At 38.1% G+C, this 19,436-nt stretch overlaps 1 protein-coding gene across 2 annotated transcripts in view; it reads left to right on the top strand.

Annotated features, from left to right (window-relative positions):
• Window positions 1-2,097, top strand: part of CFAP95 (cilia and flagella associated protein 95) — a 65,521-nt gene extending 63,424 nt beyond the window's left edge. For both annotated transcript variants that reach the window (XM_036433843.2, XM_036433842.2), the window contains exon 6: window positions 1,807-2,097. In XM_036433843.2, the coding sequence (XP_036289736.1) occupies window positions 1,807-1,992 (186 nt within the window). In that variant the 3' untranslated portion in view covers window positions 1,993-2,097. The remainder of the gene's footprint in view (window positions 1-1,806) is intronic.
• The last annotated feature ends 17,339 nt before the right edge of the window (window positions 2,098-19,436 follow it).

Below are 19,436 nucleotides of genomic sequence, written 5' to 3'. Positions count from 1 at the left end.
ATATTTCATTGTGTAAACAGACCACATTTTGTTTATTCATCCATTAGTTGATATTGTAAATAGTTGAGATCCATTTCTAATTGCACTTCCTAAATCCAGTCCTTTCCACCTTCAATCTTTAGTAGCTTCTGTTACCAGAATCCTTTTCCTAAAACATCACATTTAATCTTGTCATTCACATTATCAAAATGAATCATAGTCTTTGTATAAGAGGTGCTAAAGGAACACATTGACCTTTCATTTGACACTCTCTTCAGTTTGATGGCAGCTGGGATAGGAATAGCAGATCCTGCCTCCCACTGAGAAGGCAGTTTTGGACAGTGATGCCTAAAATCTGTTTTAAAAGTCCTCTACCTGATCAAAAGCAACTAAACAAATGAGCCCCAAAGAAAAGACCCCAACAACAAAAAGCAAAAGCCCAAACTATGTAGAAAGGATCATGGATAAAATGTAGGTTTAGGATTTTATTGTTTATATATTTTTTCATCTCATAATTATTAAGAATTTCATGAGAATCCTGGAGGGATAATGGATCTTATAGTTAAGTTGGTTAGTTTGAAGTCCTGGCTGAGTCACTTAATACTGGCATTCTTTAAATTCCCCCCTTATGAGATTTTAAGCAAATTATCTTTTCTTATATGTAAAATGAGAGTAGTAGTTTGTATTTTAGAGCTCTGTTATGAATTAAAAGATATAAACACTCAACTACTATGCCCATGGCACTCAGTAAATAAATAGACACTATAATGATTGTTATGGTTGAACATTTGGTTAAAGTTTTAAATTGTTTTAAATAAAGCTAATCTAAGATTTGAACTATGTTTAGATGTTCTTTCATTGTTTTATAGATTTTGATGATTTAATTTCATTATTGTTCTAGTACTTTAAAATTTGTACCAATTAAAGGGAGAAATTGTATAATCAGTTCAAGGGCTTTATATTCGTTATCTGTCATTACCCTTGATTTAATCTAAAATAATCATTATTTCCTTGGGAAATAGTCAATAATAGTGTCTTATTTTATTACTAGAGGCTCAGTGCACAAGGGGTTCAGCTGGCCCACTCTGATGGGGGCCCATTGGGCCGGGACAGTGCACAGGTGGTTGGCCTGCTGGCCCTGCCCCCAACTGGGATGTTGGGGGTCAATTGGGGGACAGGCCTGATGGGAGTGGGGCCGATCAGGGCCTGGATCAGGCTGGTTGGCTGCCTCAGTGCATGTCATAGCCACCGGTTGTTCTGGTCATTCTGGTGACTGGAGATATATATCTTAGAAGCTTTTATGAAGTGCTGTAAGGGTAAATACCTTACATACTATATTGGATTACGTATGTAAATTTCTCAATAGGAATGAATCTTTGAACTTGGCATTTTCTGGCAAGTGTGACTTGATAGCAGTTATTAAAGATATAGCCCAATTATTCTTTGGAATAATTATAACACATTAATTTTAAAAAGATGTTGAATGGTAGATAAATTGTAATTGCTTGGGGCTTACGTAGATGATAATAAAATTGTATCTATCTAAATTTATGGGCTAGAACAATTTTAAATGTATAACAATTTATTTTTATTTTTATAAAACAATCATGAACTAGTTTCTTCTTTCAGAATTATAAGTACTTATAAATGCAATAGCCTTTTTTCTCATTAAGGTATTCGTAATTTGAGAGGTTAAATTAATCAATTGTTTGAAAATTAACCTTTGATCATAGTAAGACTAACATACTAAAGATCAGCTTTTAAACATCACTCCTTTTTACATATTTCAGTTATTCAGTATCACTTCTTCCCCCCCTCCCCCCATAGGATTACCCTTGTCAAGATGATTACTCAATAGTCCACAGAAAATGCTGTTCTCAGTTCACAGATCTAAATGGTTCCAAAAGATATGGCATCAACACTTGGCATGACGAGAGTGGGATTTACGCTAATGCAGATGTCAAACGAAAGCTCTACCCATCAACCGGTGGTCCTATACTCCCATTTTCATAATAATTTATGAAATCAGATTCTCTAACTAATGAAAGAATAATTGACTTAGCTGTTGATTTTTTTATCCCAATAAATGCGATGAAAATAATACTTTAGTAGTTTTTCTTTAAAATCAAAATCTTATATTCTAGACCAGTGTATATAATCTTCTTTTCATAAACTACTCTGGCATTTTTCACAGTTTAATACGCATACCACTGAAGGTATACAACACAATTCTAGATAGCTGATGGAATTTTATTTACTTATGAACTATATTTATTTGAATTTTATTAGAAAAAAAATACATAAACCTAGGACAATCATGCTTATGATTAGGGTGTGGCTAATTTTTAAAAAGTGAGCTATCAAATTCCACTGTTAAGTGAATGAAAATAAAGGTGACATTCAAATTTGACATGAAACTCCAATGGTGGAAATTTGGATAACACTAGCACTATAATAATGCTGAGTGTGTGTGTGTGTGTGTGTGTGTGTGTGTGTGTGTGTGTGTGTTGAAGTGTCTGTGGACTTTGATTTTTTATGATGGCTAGCTTCACTATGGATGGTTTATTCAACACAGTATTTTTCCTTATTCAAAATAACACCATTTTAGTGTATGGAATAGCGGAGATGTAGACAGAATCTTGGTGAAACTTTAGGGGTTTGATAGGAAAGTCCAATCATAGAGTTATATTTAGAAGAAATTCTAGAAGTTGTTTTGACTCACCTTCTAATTTTATAGGTGAGCAAACAGAGACCAACAGACCAACATTTAAGTAATTTGCCTAGGGTTACATAAATAAATTCTAGTTGATCTTTGAGGTGCATTTGAACTCTAATTTCTTCTGTAGATGGGTTTAATTATTTGGTTAGCTGAGGCTAAATTTATTCTTATTATGTCTTTTAAAAATAAATCCATTTCATAATAAGTGCACTTTAGCACTGCCTCCAACTCTTGATTAGCAAATATGAGAAAACCTATAAGCCTTGTGAATGGAGAAATGATAATTAATAAAGAAAATGCAACCCTGTCTGGTGTTTCTAAGTGGTTAGAGCCTCAGCCTCCCTGCACTGAGGGGTCTCAGGTTGATCCCAGCCAAGGACATGTACATGGGTTGAAGTTCCATCCCAGCCCTGGTTAGGGTGCATGTGGGAAGCAACCAATTGATGTGTCTCTCCCACATCAATGTTTCTCTCTCTCTCTCTCTCTCTCTCTCTCTCTCTCTCTCTCTCTCTCTCTCTCTCTCTCTCTCTCTCTCTCTCTCTCTCTCTCTCTCTTTCTCCAGCCTCCACTTCTCTCCTTTCCCTTCCACTCTTTCTAAAAAGCAATGGAAAAAATATCCTCTGGTGGAGGATTAACAAAAATGCAGATATGCCAGGCCAATATTTACCAGCAAAGTTTTACTAGAATTTCTTGCTACTTTAAACTGTGTCTGTATATAGGGTGTGCCAACAAAATGTATATACACACTTTGAATAATTATAAAGGCCGTGTTTATTAAAACATATTTCCATTTTCAAAATTGAGCTATTAGCTGTTAAACTATCTATACATTTTTGGGGGACACCCTGTGTATATAAATATGTGTATTATGTGTGTGTGAATATTTTCTGTGTATATAAATATGTGTATTATATATGTACTGCTGGCATCACCCCAATCTCTGTCTTCATCTTGACATGGCATTCTCTCTGTGTGCATATGTGTCCAAATTTTCCTTCTTATAAGGACAATAGTCATATTGGAGTAGGGTTCTATACTAGTTTAATATTATCTCATTTTAACCTCAGTGTCCAACAACAGATGAATGAGTACAGAAAATATGACATATACTACACAATGAAATATTATTCAGCCATAAAAAAGAAAAACGGAAATCCTGCCATTTTTAGAAACATAAATGGCCCTTGAGGGCATTATACTAAGTGAAATACATCAGACAAAGAAAGATAAATACTGTATAATCCTACTACCATAGTATGTAGAATTAAATAACAAACAAGCAAATAAACAAACAGAACTCATGGATTCAGAAAATAGACTGGTGGTTGTCAGAGGGGGTGTGGATGAAATGAATGAATGTAGCCAAAAGGTATAAACTTCCTATTATTTCTGAATAGGGTCAGATTGTAAGGTACCAGGGGTTAGAATTTCAACATATGAGATTGGGGGAGAGGGCGATTCAGTTCAAACCAGAACACTTCTCAAGAGAGTAGTCCTCATTCTTTCAAAGTGTGTAAACTTTCCTGCACAAGGGAATGAAGGCTATAGTCTACAAGCTTTTTCCTCTCTCGTGATCAAACCAAAATACTGTTGTTAACTACAACTTTTCAGCCAAGAATATACAACGGGGAAAGGATAGTCTCTTTAAAAAATGTGTTGGGGAAAACTGGAAAGCACCCATATTAAAAAAAAATAAAAAAAAAAAAAAGAAAAAAAGAAAGAAAAAAAAAAAAAAAAAAAAAAAAAGAAAGAAAGAAAGAAAGAAAGAAAGAAAGAAAGAAAGAAACTGGAACCAACTAAAATGGATTAAAGCCTTGAATGTAAGACCTGATGTCCTAAAACCCCTACAAGAAAACATCGGGGCAAGCTCCTTTCCATTGATAGTAACGATGATTTTTTGCTTTGACACCAAAATCAAAGGCAACAAAGGCAAAACGAAACAAATGGGGCTACATAAAAAATGTTCTGTACATCAAAGGAAACCCGCAACAAAATGAAAAAGGCAACCTGCAGAATGGGTGAAAGTATTGATATTTGCAAATGATATATCTTGTAGAGTTACTATTTAAAACATATGAAGACTGTATAAAACTGAATAAAAATTTTTGTTTAAAAAATGGGCAGAAAAACTAAAAAGACATTTCCCCAAACACTACATGCCAGTGACCAACAGGTGCATGAAAAGATATTCCACATAATTCATCATCAAGAAAATGCAAATGAAAACCACAACAGGAGATGACTTCACACCTGTTAAAATGGCTATCATCAAAAAGACAATAGATAACAAGTGTTGGTGGGAATGTGGAGAAAAAGGAACCTTTATGCTATATTGGTGGGAAGGAAAATTGGTGCAGTCACTATGGGGAATATTATGGAGGCTCTTCCAAAACTTAAAAATAGAACCATCCTATGGTCCAGCAATTACTCTTCTGGGTATTTATCAAAAGGAAATAAAATTGCCATCTTGAAAAGATATATGCTCCCCCCGCCATGTTCATTGCAGCATTGTTTACAATAGCCAAGACATGGAATCAACCTAAGTGTCCAACAATAGATGAATGAATACAGAAAATATGAGATTTACTACACAATTGAATATTATTTGGCCATAAAAAGAAAAACAGGGAAATACTGCCGTTTTTAGAAACATAAATGGCCCTGGAAGGCATTATGCTAAGTGAAATAAATCAGGCAGAGAAAGATAAATACTGTACAATCCTACTAGTATGTAGAATTAAATAACAAACAAGCAAATAAACAAACAGAACTCATGGATTCAGAAAACAGACTGGTGGTTGTCAGAGGGGGTGTGGATGAAATGAATGAATGTAGCCAAAAGGTATAAACTTCCAGTTATAAAACAAATAAGTGCTTAGGAAGTAAAGTACAGCATGGTGAGTATAGCTAACAAAACACTATTATAAATTTGAAAGTTGCTAAAAGTGTAAATCTTAAAGTTCTCATCACAAGAAAAAAGTATAATTATGGTGATGAAGGTTAACTAAAATTATTGAGACAATCATTTATCAATATACACATATACAAAATCATGTTGTACAACTAAAACTAGTATAATTTTATATGTCAGTTATATCCCACTAAAAAAGAAAAAGACTTTTTTTCTTTACTATAAATAAAAAGTCCCCTCTTAAAAAAAACAATTACCATCCAACCAGTATAGCTCAGTGGTTGAGCATCAACCCATGAACCAGGAGGTCATGGTTTGATTCCTGGTCAGGGCACATGCCTGGTTGTGGGCCAGATCCCCAGGGGGGAGCATGAAGGAGGCAGCTAATTGTTGATTCTCTCTCATCATTGATGTTTCTGTCTCTTCCTCTCCCTTCCTCTCTGAAATCAATAAAAACATATAAAGCAATTACCTAGCTGTTGTGATACTTTTCTAGAATACATGTTTTAAAATTTGAACTCAGATACTAATAAGCTGAATAAACATTTGTAAAAATCCTACCACTTGTGATGGACTTGATAGAAAAGGATTAAAATATATTTATTACTAGGAAAACTCTGGTCTTTTGGAAACTTAATGGTGGTCTCTATGATACAATTTCTATTGTTTTATAGAAGACTCAGAAATGAGGATTCAGTATCCAAATACTGTTTTTTTTCTAGATCAGGCAAACATTTCTATGGAATAAATTATACTGTTTAATGCTTAAAATCTGGCTCCCTCTACTGGAAGATACAAAGGAATGAGCTCCCTTCTTTTAGCCCGAAGTCCAAGAAGCATACACAGGATAGAAGTTCACAACTCATGTTTTCCTATGTTTTTGAATTTATGGAAATTGCCTCACTGACCAATGAGGAAAAACTTGTAAATATCACTATTTGTAAATCAACCACCAACTGCCCCCCACTCCCTGTTAACTGAAGGGAGCGTGCCTCGTCTCCCCTGTTGCTGCTGGGGCTGGGGTTCTTGAGGTATTGCTGTAATAAGCACCCAGAGGTCCCCAGGGGAGGATGAGATATACTACAATAGTAGAACGGCTTAGTTCTGTGGTACAATTCCCCTGGGTTTCCAGTCCCATTTTCCTTAGTCCAGTCATAGAAGAAATGTAACTGGGGCTTCAGCAGAGCTAAAATCAGAGTCAGTGTCCAGAGTTTCCTTTCCATGTTGAAGCCAGGTCCAGTCCAGTTTCGGGCTAGCTTAGCTTGTGTTGCTCACTGCAGTCCCTCAGTCCATTGTATGTGGGGTCCACATGGCTGTGGGCCATATGACAAATACAAGTACCCAAGAGAGCACACTTCCCTAACAACAAGTGTCCCAAGAGCCCAAGAGAGCACAAGAGCTGGAGCTTCTTTGTTTGAGGGATTATGTATTCCAAATCTTCATGAGCTTGCAGTGGCCTCACCCATTCTGGCTAGCCATCTCTATCCCCAGGTGTGATTGGCAGGCAAGTATCTTCCCTATGACATCTCAGCTTTATTGGGCATGCGTCTATCTTCCCTATGTGGTTCCCTCCTCCAGTGTTTTGCAGGGAACATGTCTATTATACTTTCCCTTTGTTCCATTTCTGTTATTAATAACTAAACAATTACAATGGTATCATCCCCACTTTGAACAGAGATAATGTTTAATTCAGCTCCTAAAGCAAATAAGAATACGGCCCTGGCATTAATGTTCCTCTCATTGAGACATGGTCTGTTGGTCTGCATTTAGGATTTCAGAGCTGGAAGGAACCCAGAGATCCTCCAATCTAACTTGTTATTTTCCTGGTGGGAAAGCACAGGTGCCGAGAGAGGAAGCAATTTCCTAAAACCATCTGAGAACTTCGAAGTGCATATGACAAATTATGTATGATGTGCTTCTCTTAACATTTTACAGTGTTTAATGCATCAGATCAAGTTAATAAATATTTCCCGTGGTGCCTACTATGTGCCAGACACCAAGAGATGTACACAGATTTGTATGATATGATCTTTGCTCCTCAAAGAGCTTATGGTAAATTACATTTTATGATTGATGATCCAGGTTAGACACAGCTGCCTGGTTTACAACTGCAAATGGCCAATTAAATGGCCTTTTCACATTAAGAAGCAATAATTCTTGACAGATGACTGATCATTTCTTTGCATAGCCAGTTAATATCATTGATCAGGTGTTGGCTCCTATACAGCAAGCTTTGGGGCATGACTGGTTTCTGAACTAGAAATTGTCCTTGATGGATGGGCGATATATGTATTGGGGTGGGATTACAAAATTTTGTTTTTATTGTAAGTGTAGAAAATGACTTCTGACTATCCTGGTAAACGATCTGAAGTTGCTTTTGAATGGAAATGTCAGCATCTCCAAGTGTAATTGGGAAGCACATCTGCTTATCCAGTTCTATTTATTGGTCCAACAAACTCAGCCCTAAGCCAATCTTGCAATGCTAAGATGCACACGCAAGTCTTTCATAGTAAATTCAGTATATTATTTTTTATCTGCCCATTCTAACTTCCATATCAGCTGTAGTAGCGCCATTCCTATGCATCTCTATGCGTTTATAAATCCTCATCTAAGAGTTCCTATGGTCAGTCAACATTTATTTTGTGTCAGTTGTTTGCAACAAACTATCCTGGGTCCCAGGAGCATTGCATAATAATGGGTCCATCATAAGTGGACATTAATTATTCTTTTCTGCTATTAATAGGAAATTTGATGTATCTGGATTCTATGCAAGATGTGAACTTCTTGTCATCTGGGACTCTCTCATTCACAGCTAACATCCTCAGAACCTTAGGCAGTGTCTGGTACATATAGACATGTAGCAAATGTTTAATGAATAAAAAGGTTATCTTTTAATAGCAATCGGTTCTATAGGCAAAAGGCACACATTTGCCACTTGTTGGATATATTGTTTAGAATATCTTTGGTCTCTCTGAGGTTGGCTCACCTGGGTCTGGTCTGCCTAGCAAACCAGCAGAATCTGCCTGGTTGGAGGACTGACCAGGTGACGTGTAACTTGGCAGAAGTTGAGAACATGCTTCTCTGCCTTGGACATCAGCCAACCTGGGGCCAAGTTCAGAAAGTAACTCCTTTTTTTCCTTGGATGTGCTATTGTAACTCTCCCTTGTGAGCTGATTTTTCATTTCTATGGTTTGGTTACATTTTCTTATTTCTTTTTTGGGGTCCTGTATTAAAAGTAAAACAATTGTAGGGTTTGTTAAGATGTCTATCAAATAGGAATTTATTGGCTATCTATATCTATAAAAAAAAGCCTAAGAACCGTTCAACCATTCTATCGTTCGCCTGGTAGCTTATGACACACAATGCCTACCAGAGGGCAGATGCTCTGACCACTAGAGGAGGGAACCCAATTCCCTGTGGAATCAGCCTTGGGTTAAGTTGCTCCTGGGGCACTGTCAGCCCTGAATCTGCTTCACTCACAACCCAGACCCATTGGGGGTGTCAGAGGCCCAGTGCATGGATTCATGCACCAGTGGGTCCCTCGGCCTACCTGTGCCCTCTCACAATCTGGGACCCCTTGGGGGATGTCAGAGAGCCAGTTTTGGCCTGATCCCCACAGGCCAGGCTGAAGGACCCCATCAGTGCATGAATCCATACGCCCAGTCTCTAGTGATATAATATCAGGAAATAGCACGCTCTTTGGCTGTTTATTTCCTTGTTATGGATGGAAAGAGTAAATATAGAGATGACTCAGTTGCTATGGATACCAAATCTTTGAGATAATAGAATCTTTTAAACATAATTCAATTCAGCTATTTAGGCTTTTCTCTTAAATATTATGTCTACCCAATATACTTTTTAAATACAGAAAATGATATCCTTTTCTCACAATATCACAAAGTGTATTTTTAAATTTTCTCTTGAAATATTTTTTTCTATATCTCCTTTTTTCTGCATTAGGAAAGATGATATGGAGAAATAAACTATATTTCTGGCTTTTCTCCTATCTAAGCAGGAAGACTGATTTTGTTGGTTCCACATAATCACACAAATATCACAACATGATTGACTCAGTTGTGATGTTTAGATTTAAAAAAAACAAAACTCAATCTTTAAAAAAACAGGTTGATCATAAAAAGGAATATAACCATCTCTTCAGATTTTCATTGGTTCATTGAGTCAGAATTCTTTAAAATAGAATCTGTTTAGGGTGAATAGTTTTGAACACAGCATTAAGTTTACTGATTGTTGTACAGAACACCCACAAAATCTTCAAAATAAAACTCGAAAAGTGGCAATCAGAGTTCAGTAGTATGAAAAAAGTCTATTTCCATGGATAAAAGTAGTCAGACACTGTTAAAAACATACATTTTTAAAGGTTTAAATTGCCAGTTTTTACTGAGTTATCTATTTTTCAAAAGGAATTGTTAGAATGAATTTGTCAAAACCCAGTACTTTTTTGAACTCCTATTTTGGTTCCTCATTCTTCATTTTAACTTGTTTTTCTTTAAAAATGGGTTAGGTGCATTATATAAATTTTTAAATCTGTGCAATAAACATTTTTTTCTGGACTGTTTTGTGAGAGGCTGCCATGTTGGAGATTAAAGGGTCAGTTTATGAGTTATAAGGCCTGGATTTTAGTCCCAACTCTATAACTAGTGTATAGCCTCAGATGAGTCATTTAACCTCTCAGGTTTTCATTTCCTCACCCAAAAATTAGAGGTCAGACTACATAATTTTCCAAAGCCCCCCTTGAAATTTATCCACATCTCCAATTGATATCCAGCATCAAGGTTAGTAACTGTTTGAAATAATCTCACTGAGTTCGAAATGAAATAGAAAAAAACATAGAAGTACAAGCCCACTGGCAAACTTTTTTCCAATCCTGCACCACTACATTTAAAATAGTTTTACATTTGCAGTGGAAAATAGAAGGATATAGAACACATTTAGGTGGATCCTTTCAAAACATTTATTGCTGGTGATACTTTCTCCAGATGGAAAGTAAGTGTGTAAAAGTAATACTGGCTAAAACCGGCATGTATCGTTCTCAGTAAACTCCAGAGACTTTGCTAAGTGCTTTATATGTCTCAACACGTATCATTCTCTCCTTTGCAGTGGGCCTTCCATGCATGCCTCACCTCAGTGAAAGGCACCCTGTCCATCAATTACACAAGACAGAAACTTGGGAATTATTGTACATTGACACTTCTCTTTCCCTCATTTCCACTCCCCACCCATTCAGCTCCTTACCAAGTCCCATCCATTTAATTGAATCTCTCTCAAAATGGATGTATGAATCATAGTCCCAGATCGAGGGTTCCTGGCATACTTGGAGGATTTAATCTTAGAGACTTCAATCAAGGGGCCATTTATAAGGAGTCGATGTATGAAACGTTCAAGCTTTTAGAGAAGTTTTATGAGTTTATTTGAGTCAAACTGACACCAATTGCTGGGAAGCCAAATCTCAACAAATTGAGAAAATGTTCTGGAGAACAGCAGTTTTGCAGCTTATTTTGTATGTTACAATAAAAAGAAGATATGTGAGTAGGGTTATATGAAATCTATTGGTGGTAGATTGCAACGGGGAGGTGGGGGGAGAGGGGCAGAAGAAAGCAAAATAGAGAAATCTTGGGGATTGGATAAAAAGGCAAGAGATACACATACTTTCTTCCCATTGGTGTCCCAGGATAGTCAATAATTAGCATTTAAAGCACAGAGAGGTGGTATTCAGGGAACAAGGTAACAATGAGTAGTTCTACGGTTTGGGGCTCTGGTGGGAGGTTGTGCCCTGAGGGGTATGGAAAGATTACTCTGACATTTCAAAGGTATGCTATCTGAGATGCAGAAAGACAATAGACCCGCTCACTTCAAGGAAGGACTGACTTATCAAAGAAGATACAGGTCTAGGCCATGACTATAGGCCAAGACTTGCCTTTAGTTAGGGCTTTTTATGTTGGTCTCTTGGTTTTAAGGCCCTCCCTATGCAGGCCTCCCCTGAGCTTGTCAGGTTTAGTTTGTGGCCCCTTTTACATCTACACAGTTGTAGGAATGCTTGGATAACCAGCATGATATCACTGTTGCCAAGAAACTAGTGGAATGCTATTAGCATCTGTTATGGGTCACATTATTCTCTCCAAAAAGATATGTTGGAATCTTAACCCCCAGTCCATCCATCACCCTCTTGCTTAAGTTTCTCTCTCTCTCTCTCTCTCTCTCTCTCTCTCTCTCTCTCTCTCTCTCTCTCTCTCTGCTCCTAGCCTCGCGGCTTCCTTTTATTACCTCTAATGCATGGTTCTCCCTCCCACCAGGGTTGGCCGATGCTTTTCCTCTGTCCCTGTATGGCCCCCACCTTTGTTCCTGTTGTCTTAGCCTGGGTTTTTTCACCATATAGAGCAGTTTAGTCAGCAGTCCTGATTTTTGAGTCATCTCAGCCTCCAGAGTGTGAGTGTAAGAACCTTCAGGTGGTTTCAGTCCTCAGCATCAAGTCAGAGTGTCTTCCTGACTATCAAGCTAAACCTGAGACATTGTGAAGAACAAACCATCCTCACTACAACCTGGACCTCAGAGTCCTAACCTACGGAATCCCTGAGCTTATAAATAAAGTGCTTTTAAGACACAATATTGTGGAATATTTTTATTAGTATCTGATCCATACAGCACAGAAAATGTTTTGAATACATACATTAAAGAATATTAAGAATGGGTTGAGTTGGGGATGCAATTAGAATTCATATAGTTGGAAAAGGGAAGATAGGTTTACATTATTAGGACATATTTTCTTTTATAATAACATAAATGAAATCTAGGCATATGAACTCTTGCATAAACCAAGAGTTCCATAGAGAAATTAATATGGCAAAGGGAACAAGTTAGAGATGGGAGTGGGAGGAGTCCATGCAGCTTCAGGGCAGGCCTTTGGAGAAGAAATCTCACCCCTCCCTTCTATTCCCACCTTTGATACCCCAGTTTGCATCAACCAGATGTCACCTCAGAAAGTCAAGGGATGGAAACCAGCTTAAGAGAATCTTCTAACAAGATAACATCTTTATTACAGTCAATTTCTGTAATAGTTGCTGCAACCACAAACCAAAAGTATTTCCATGAGGCTGTTGAAAGCTTTGTTAGATTTAATGAGTGAGATACCATCCTTGCCCTGTAAAAACTCCCAATGAAGAATGAGACCTAGATGTTCCTGGTACCAGAAATGAAAAAGCTCTGAGATGGAAATGAGCTGGGAATGTTCACGTGATGCAGAGAAGGCTACTGCGTCATGAAAAGAGGAGGGAGATTAATTCTGAAGGTTAAGTAGAGGGCGGGCTGTGTAGGGCCTTTTAGGCTGAGATTAAAAAGTTTGGATTTTTTCCTAAATGCAACCAGCAATTTTTGGAGAGTTTTAAATGAGAGTAGTATGATTTGATTGACACTTCAGGCAGATCCCTCTGGGTGCTATTGGAGGGTGTGAGCAGAGGGACACCAGTCAGGAAGCTGTTACAAATGTTCAGATGAAGGTGCATAGTGCCTTAGACTTGGGCTTTGGCAGAAAAAAATGAAGAGAAGTGATTGGATAAGGGATGTCCTTTTGGAGGCAGTGCTGTCAGTACTTACATGTGACGAGTAGAAAGGGAGAAGTTAAATGTGACTTCTGGTTTTGCCTGGAAGGACTGGGTGGATGGTGGTGCTATTTATTGAGATGAGGACAATCAAGAGAGGATGAGTATATTTAGTGGGGGGAAATGAAAATTCTATCTTGTCTATCTTAGTTTCCAAAGGTCTGGGACCATCTAAATGGAAATGATGTTATGGCTCTAACCAGGCCCCTGACTCCAATTCTGGCTCCAATTCTCTCCCCTCTTCTCACTCATCCATTCTCTTTTATAAGCCACTGGTTTTTCTAAAGCCTGCCTGGAATCAAACAAGGTCATGCTTTAAAATATTCACCATGACCTAATTGCCCTTAGAATCATGTACAGATATCTCAGATAAACAGTGATACCTAGAACTGTGAGCAAAATAGTACAGGCTAAAATAATTATAAATGAAAGGGTCATATGGCTCCCAATGAATAAAATGAATGATATACATCTCCAAATTCTCATGAATCTTTACTGAGGAGCCATCAGAGCAAAAACCATTCAGAAGTTCAAAAAAATTTGTGGGGGACTGATGAGTTTTTTGTGTTTTTTTTTTTAAATTAGGTTTTTGATAAATCTTTATTGTTCAGATTATTATAATTGTTCCTCTTTTTTCCCTCCCATAGCTCTCTTCTACCCAGTTCCCACCTCACCCTCTGCCTTTACCTCTCCCCCAATGTCCTCATCCATAGGTTACAATCTTTGTCCAGTCTCTTCCCGCACTCCCCAACCCCTTTCCCCTGAGAATTGTCAGTCCATTCCCTTTCTATGCCCTGTTTCTATTATATTCTGTCCATCAGATTTTTAATTCACTTGATTTTTAGATTCACTTGTTGATAGATATGTATTTGTTGTTCATATATTTTTTTAATTTATCTTTATTGTTGAAAGTATTAAAGATGTCTCCTTTTTTGCCCATTGACCCCTTCTAGCTCACCCCCATCTTCTCCCCTCCAGGCCTTTAGCACGTTATTGTCTGTCTCCATGGGTTACACATATATGCATATAAATTCTTTGGTTAATCTCTTCCCACCCACCCCTGCCTTCCCTCTGAGTTTCCACAGAAAGGTTAAAAGCCTAGGGGATGATTTATGGAAAAATCCAATGGAAACTTCCTTTCATAAAGTAAAAGAAGGACATTAATGTGATTAAAGAAAAGCAGAATGCATGCAGGATTTTAATAATGATGATAATAATAACCAAAAATAGCAGCTTATATGCTAGCACCAACATTCTTTCTATTATTGGTGATTACTTGTACTTTAGTGAGAATCTTTACATTGCCTTTTAAAAGGGTTTGCAAAACTCTAGTACCTTGAACTGAGTCAGGTGCTCTGTGGATTATTATATGCATGGAAAAACACATCTGATAAATGAGCATGACGAATTTCACTTGGAGTTTTTGTAATGGACATGATGTCTAGTGTTGGGGCGGGGGGAATGTCCCAAGTATAATAACTCTAAATTGTAATTAGTAAATTTTGCCATCAATTAAAAAATATTTTCCAAATCAGTATTATGGAGTATAATTTCTAGTGCCAAGAAATTAATAATTAATAACTAGTTAATTACAACGGTATCAGAAGCTGACCGTTTGTAAGGGAAATGTACATTTGTAAGGAAAATCACTGTATCCCTTTCTGTTCTAGGAAGAGAAAGATGACTCTACAAATGCTTTGTTAAATAAAGTGATTTTTTTAAAAATCAGCTGCATCATACATGTCTAAAACAATGGTTATTTTTGAGTCTATGGCTAAAGTGACATAAAATAAATTGTATCTATTGACCAGCAAATTGAAATCCATTAGGTGTCATTGTCCAACCCAGTTTGAGCTATGTAGTAAGCACTCGATCTTCTTTTGGCTGAGATTCAGGATCCCAATGCAAGGCATTTAAAAATCCCCCTTTGAATAGCTCTTCTATCCACTGGTGCTATTATTGAGGCCTTAAAATGTCACACACACACACCCACCACCACCATATGTTAATTTAGTTCAGAACAGATGTGTGTGACATCTGTGCACATATGTCCCCTAAAGAATTTATGGGAAGCAGATCCCTTATACTTGGATCACTATTTCTGAATCTGAGAAATTATACTTCCTCCCTAGCTCTAACACTATCTATGTTTTATGTGGCAGACAGGCACTTTATTGAGTTGCCTTTTTTTTTTTTTTTTTCCTTCCAGATTTTTCCTCTGGCACATTCTAGTTTTACAGTTGAGGTCAGGGCTGGGACTTCTCACTTCTGGACCTGGAATTCAGCCTGCCAGGCCCAGCCCCCGAGCTGTGGCCTCCTTACAAAGCCAGCTTTGTAACCGGGCTCCTTGACCATGGAGAAACCCACCAGAGCACAAATTTTCTCTCGTCAGCTCATGGGAGCTGTGAGAAATGTTTAGAGCATTTTCACCAGGCATTCTGACTTCCCTGTGAGGTTTCTATGACTCCACAGATAATATTTCCAACACTGACATTGGAGCACTTAGGAAAGAGCGCTAAGAAATTATGTCTATTAAATGGGGGTGGGGTGGGGGGAACCTCTGCTTATTTTAGAAGTGATTAGGAATGCCAATTATATTTGAGAATGCACTAAAATGTCTCATGCTACAGGCAGGACACACACTCCTGGGGGCCCCACACAATCCAAGTTCCTACTTATTGATAGTGATGGTCCAGAGTTCACAGTCAAAGTGTTCCTGACACCTGTCAGATGACCATGGAAAGGCAGGTGTAAGAGACCAGAGTATGCAACCTTAACTATGCCTCTTTGGCATAAAGAGTATTTGGAGAAACAGCAACCACAGGTAGAGTTACAAAAACAAAGTAGACGTGATACTGGAAAAAGTGGGGGTCCTCTTCCCCCCTGGGTGCTGCTGGGGATGGAGTTTTTTGCAATATCCTGAGAAAAGGAATTTTCTGAGACTCAAATGGGAGAATGAGTGATTTTTTTTTTTTTTTTTTTTTTTTTTACTTGTGCGGAATTAAATCCCTGCATTTCCCAAGTCCCATTTCCCTTAGTCCAGTTATAGAAGAAGTGTAGCTGGGGTTTCAGTAGAGCTAGAGGCAAAGCTAGTGTCCAGAATTTCCCTTCCATGTTGGGGCCGGGCCCAGTACAGTATCTGGCTAGTTGCAGGTCATTAGTCTGTTGTGTGTGTGGGGGGGTCTGCAGGGCTGTGGGCCACCCTGGAGAATGCCAGGAAGCCAAGCATGAGCCATGAGTCAAGGGTGCCGAGAGGGACCAAGAGCGTAAGAGAGTGGAGCTTCTTTGTTGAGAGGATTATATATCCCACATTTCCACACACTTGACATAGCCACACCCATTCTGGTAATCATCTCTGTCCCCAGGTGTGATTGACAGGCAAGTATCTTCCCTATGTGGTTCCCTCCCCCAGTGTTCTATAGGGAACATGCCTATAATGCCTGGCCTTCCCTTTGATCCTTTCCAATAATTAATAACTAGTTAATTACAACGGTATCAGAAGCTGACCGTTTGTAAGGGAAATGTACCTTTGTAAGGAAAATCACTGTATCCCTTTCTGTTCTAGGAAGAGAAAGATGACTGTACACCCTAACAGACTCTTATTAACAGAGAAGGCACTTAAATCTGCATAACAAAAGTGACCCCAGTTTACTGTACTTTTCCAGGTTCCCTTTCCCTTAACTTTTCTCCCCCATGTGATTCTTCCTTTATTTAGCTGGAAAAGATATTTAGGCTGAAGTTCTAGCCACCTCTGACTTCCAAGTTTCATATATACAATATATATATATATATATATATATATATATATATGTATATATATATATATATATATATTCACACACACACACACACACACACACTATACATGTTAATAAACTTCTGTTTGTTTCTCTTTTATTAATCTGTCTTTCATAACAGAGGTCGCAGCCAAGAAACTGAAATGGTAGAAGGAAAAGACTTATTTCCTCTCTTGTTTAGGGATGTGACAAACCTGAGCCAGTGTCACCTATAAACTGGCTTTCCTTTTCTTTGCAAGTTGACAATGCATGGATATTTTTCTCCTGCTTCCATCTGGGAAATCAATCAGGTTTTTAAAAAATCTTCAAAAGGGATTCTGACAAAATCCCAGTCCACAAGCCTCTACATCTCTCTAAACCTCTCCTATTACATCTACAATGGCTCAGTGTGATTTATTACAGGACCAGGTAATCTTGAAACCCTGTACAAATCACTAGGTTATAGTTCACCAGCATTAGTTTTTTAAAGATAGTTCAGTATTCATTTAAACATAATCCAGATTTTATAATAGCTTTCATAAGTTCTAGCTAAGATTAGATATTATAAATATCTAAGAATGATTGAGCTCACCCCACGGAGAGGCATGTACTAAGTGCATTTATGGCATTGTCTTATCCTCATGAAACCTCTCTCTGTAAGCTGCTGTTTATGCCTGTTTTACAGATGAAGACAGATTCAGAGAAGGTAACTTGCCTGTCTGATAAGTGTTAAAACTAGATCCCTAGATCCCACTCCTAAGAACATCTAAGACCAAAATATATGGTTTTAAATACCATGCTATATTTTTCCTCACTGCCTGTATCTGTTTTGTTTTTACTTTCTAGTCAAAATCTGAGCTAATTTTCTCCATTTCTCTGGCCTTTGGGAAATTACTAACCTTTCTCTTGGACCCCAGCTTCTTCCTCTCTTTGGGTTTCAGGCAGTTGTTGGGAAAATATAATTAAAAACAAAGTCCTTGAACCCAGAAAACCCCAGGTTTTTTTTGTTTTTTGTTTTTTGTTTTTGTCTCTCCCCCCCCCCCCCCCCCATCTTATGGCCATGAAGGTAAAAGAGAAAGAAAAAATTTTGAATATTGAGTAAGCATTAAATGAGAATGTGATGTGCATTCCGCTGAAGGGATTACGAAGCTGGAGAGAAGTCTCACCTTGTATATAGGTTGAGTGGAGGACAATTCAGTCCATTAGTCCATTTTGCAAGGTGGGTTTAGCGATTTGCATTCAGGTGACAAGTTAGATCCAGAGCCTCCCAGGGCACTGAAGGATGGGCCTTATTTTTGTTATTGATTACTTTCCAAAGAAATGACTACCATGTCCTGGAGGAAAATTTCTGAGTTGTGAGACCAGCTAGAGGTTTATTTAGCCATTAAAAAGATTTACATACATTTGAGAAGGATAGAGAAAGAAATTCTGAAAGAAAGGGGACAGAAGAGATAAAGTTTCTTATTTTCCACAGGGAGAATTAAGCCTCTTGTTTTTAATTTGTGTTTGCTTCTTATCCTATCTAAGTCCTAACTCTTTGGGAGTATTTTGGCTTGACCCATCCTTCACCAAACACCCAGCTCTGAGGTCGGAGCCTCTTCACTGCTCCTGCTCCGGACAATTTTCTACAAAGGTCTCCCTACATCATTCCGATGCAGATGTTCTGGGGTACAAGGACTTGAAGGTCTGCCACCCACTGAGGGTTCTTGACTGCACAGAAAGAATTCAAACGCGAGCATAGAGTTTAAGTGAGAGAGTTTATTAGTGAAGCAGTGAGACAGAGTGGCTACTGCACAGACAGAGCAGCCCCCTTCGTGGGATCTACTTCCTTCATTGAGATTTATTAGATAAGGTGCGGGCGGGGTTAGGGCATTCAATAAGGGGAAAGAATACTCAGAATCCTTTCAGGGAAGGAGTGGAGATTTCTCAGAAGAGCCCCAGTGGCCATTTTGTGTCCCTACATGAGCTTTACCGTTTCTGATCACGGTGGCACAGGGTGTGTTGTGTAGCATGTGAGTGTATTACAATGAGCCTCTAATGAGACTAGGGGGTTAGAGTATTGTGAAATCAGTGGCCCTGTTGGATTGAGCTGGTCTTTGCCTGTTTTTAAACAATAAATCCAGTGGGGGTGGTTTGAGGGTTCCTGTAGTTTTTACGGATTCAGCTGTTTCACCACATACCCTTTCTCTCTGCGTAGGACTTCACTTCTGTGGTATCTCAGTTCTTCTAGCTACCCCTCCTCGACACATTTCTGAGTCTATTTCCTTTCCTTAGGAGCAGGATTAGATATATAATTTTCTTTTCTTTTTTAAAAAAAATATATATTTTATTGATTTTTTTTACAGAGAAGAAGAAAGAGGGATAGAGAGTTAGAAACATCGATGAGAGAATCATTGATCAGCTCCCTCTTGCACCACCCCTACTGGGGATGTGCCTGC

Source organism: Pipistrellus kuhlii, unplaced genomic scaffold (assembly GCF_014108245.1).
Source record: "Pipistrellus kuhlii isolate mPipKuh1 unplaced genomic scaffold, mPipKuh1.p scaffold_m20_p_12, whole genome shotgun sequence".
Taxonomy (NCBI): domain Eukaryota; kingdom Metazoa; phylum Chordata; class Mammalia; order Chiroptera; family Vespertilionidae; genus Pipistrellus; species Pipistrellus kuhlii.
The sequence above is the reverse complement of the archived record's forward strand: the minus strand, read 5'-3'. Positions and strand labels throughout refer to the sequence as shown.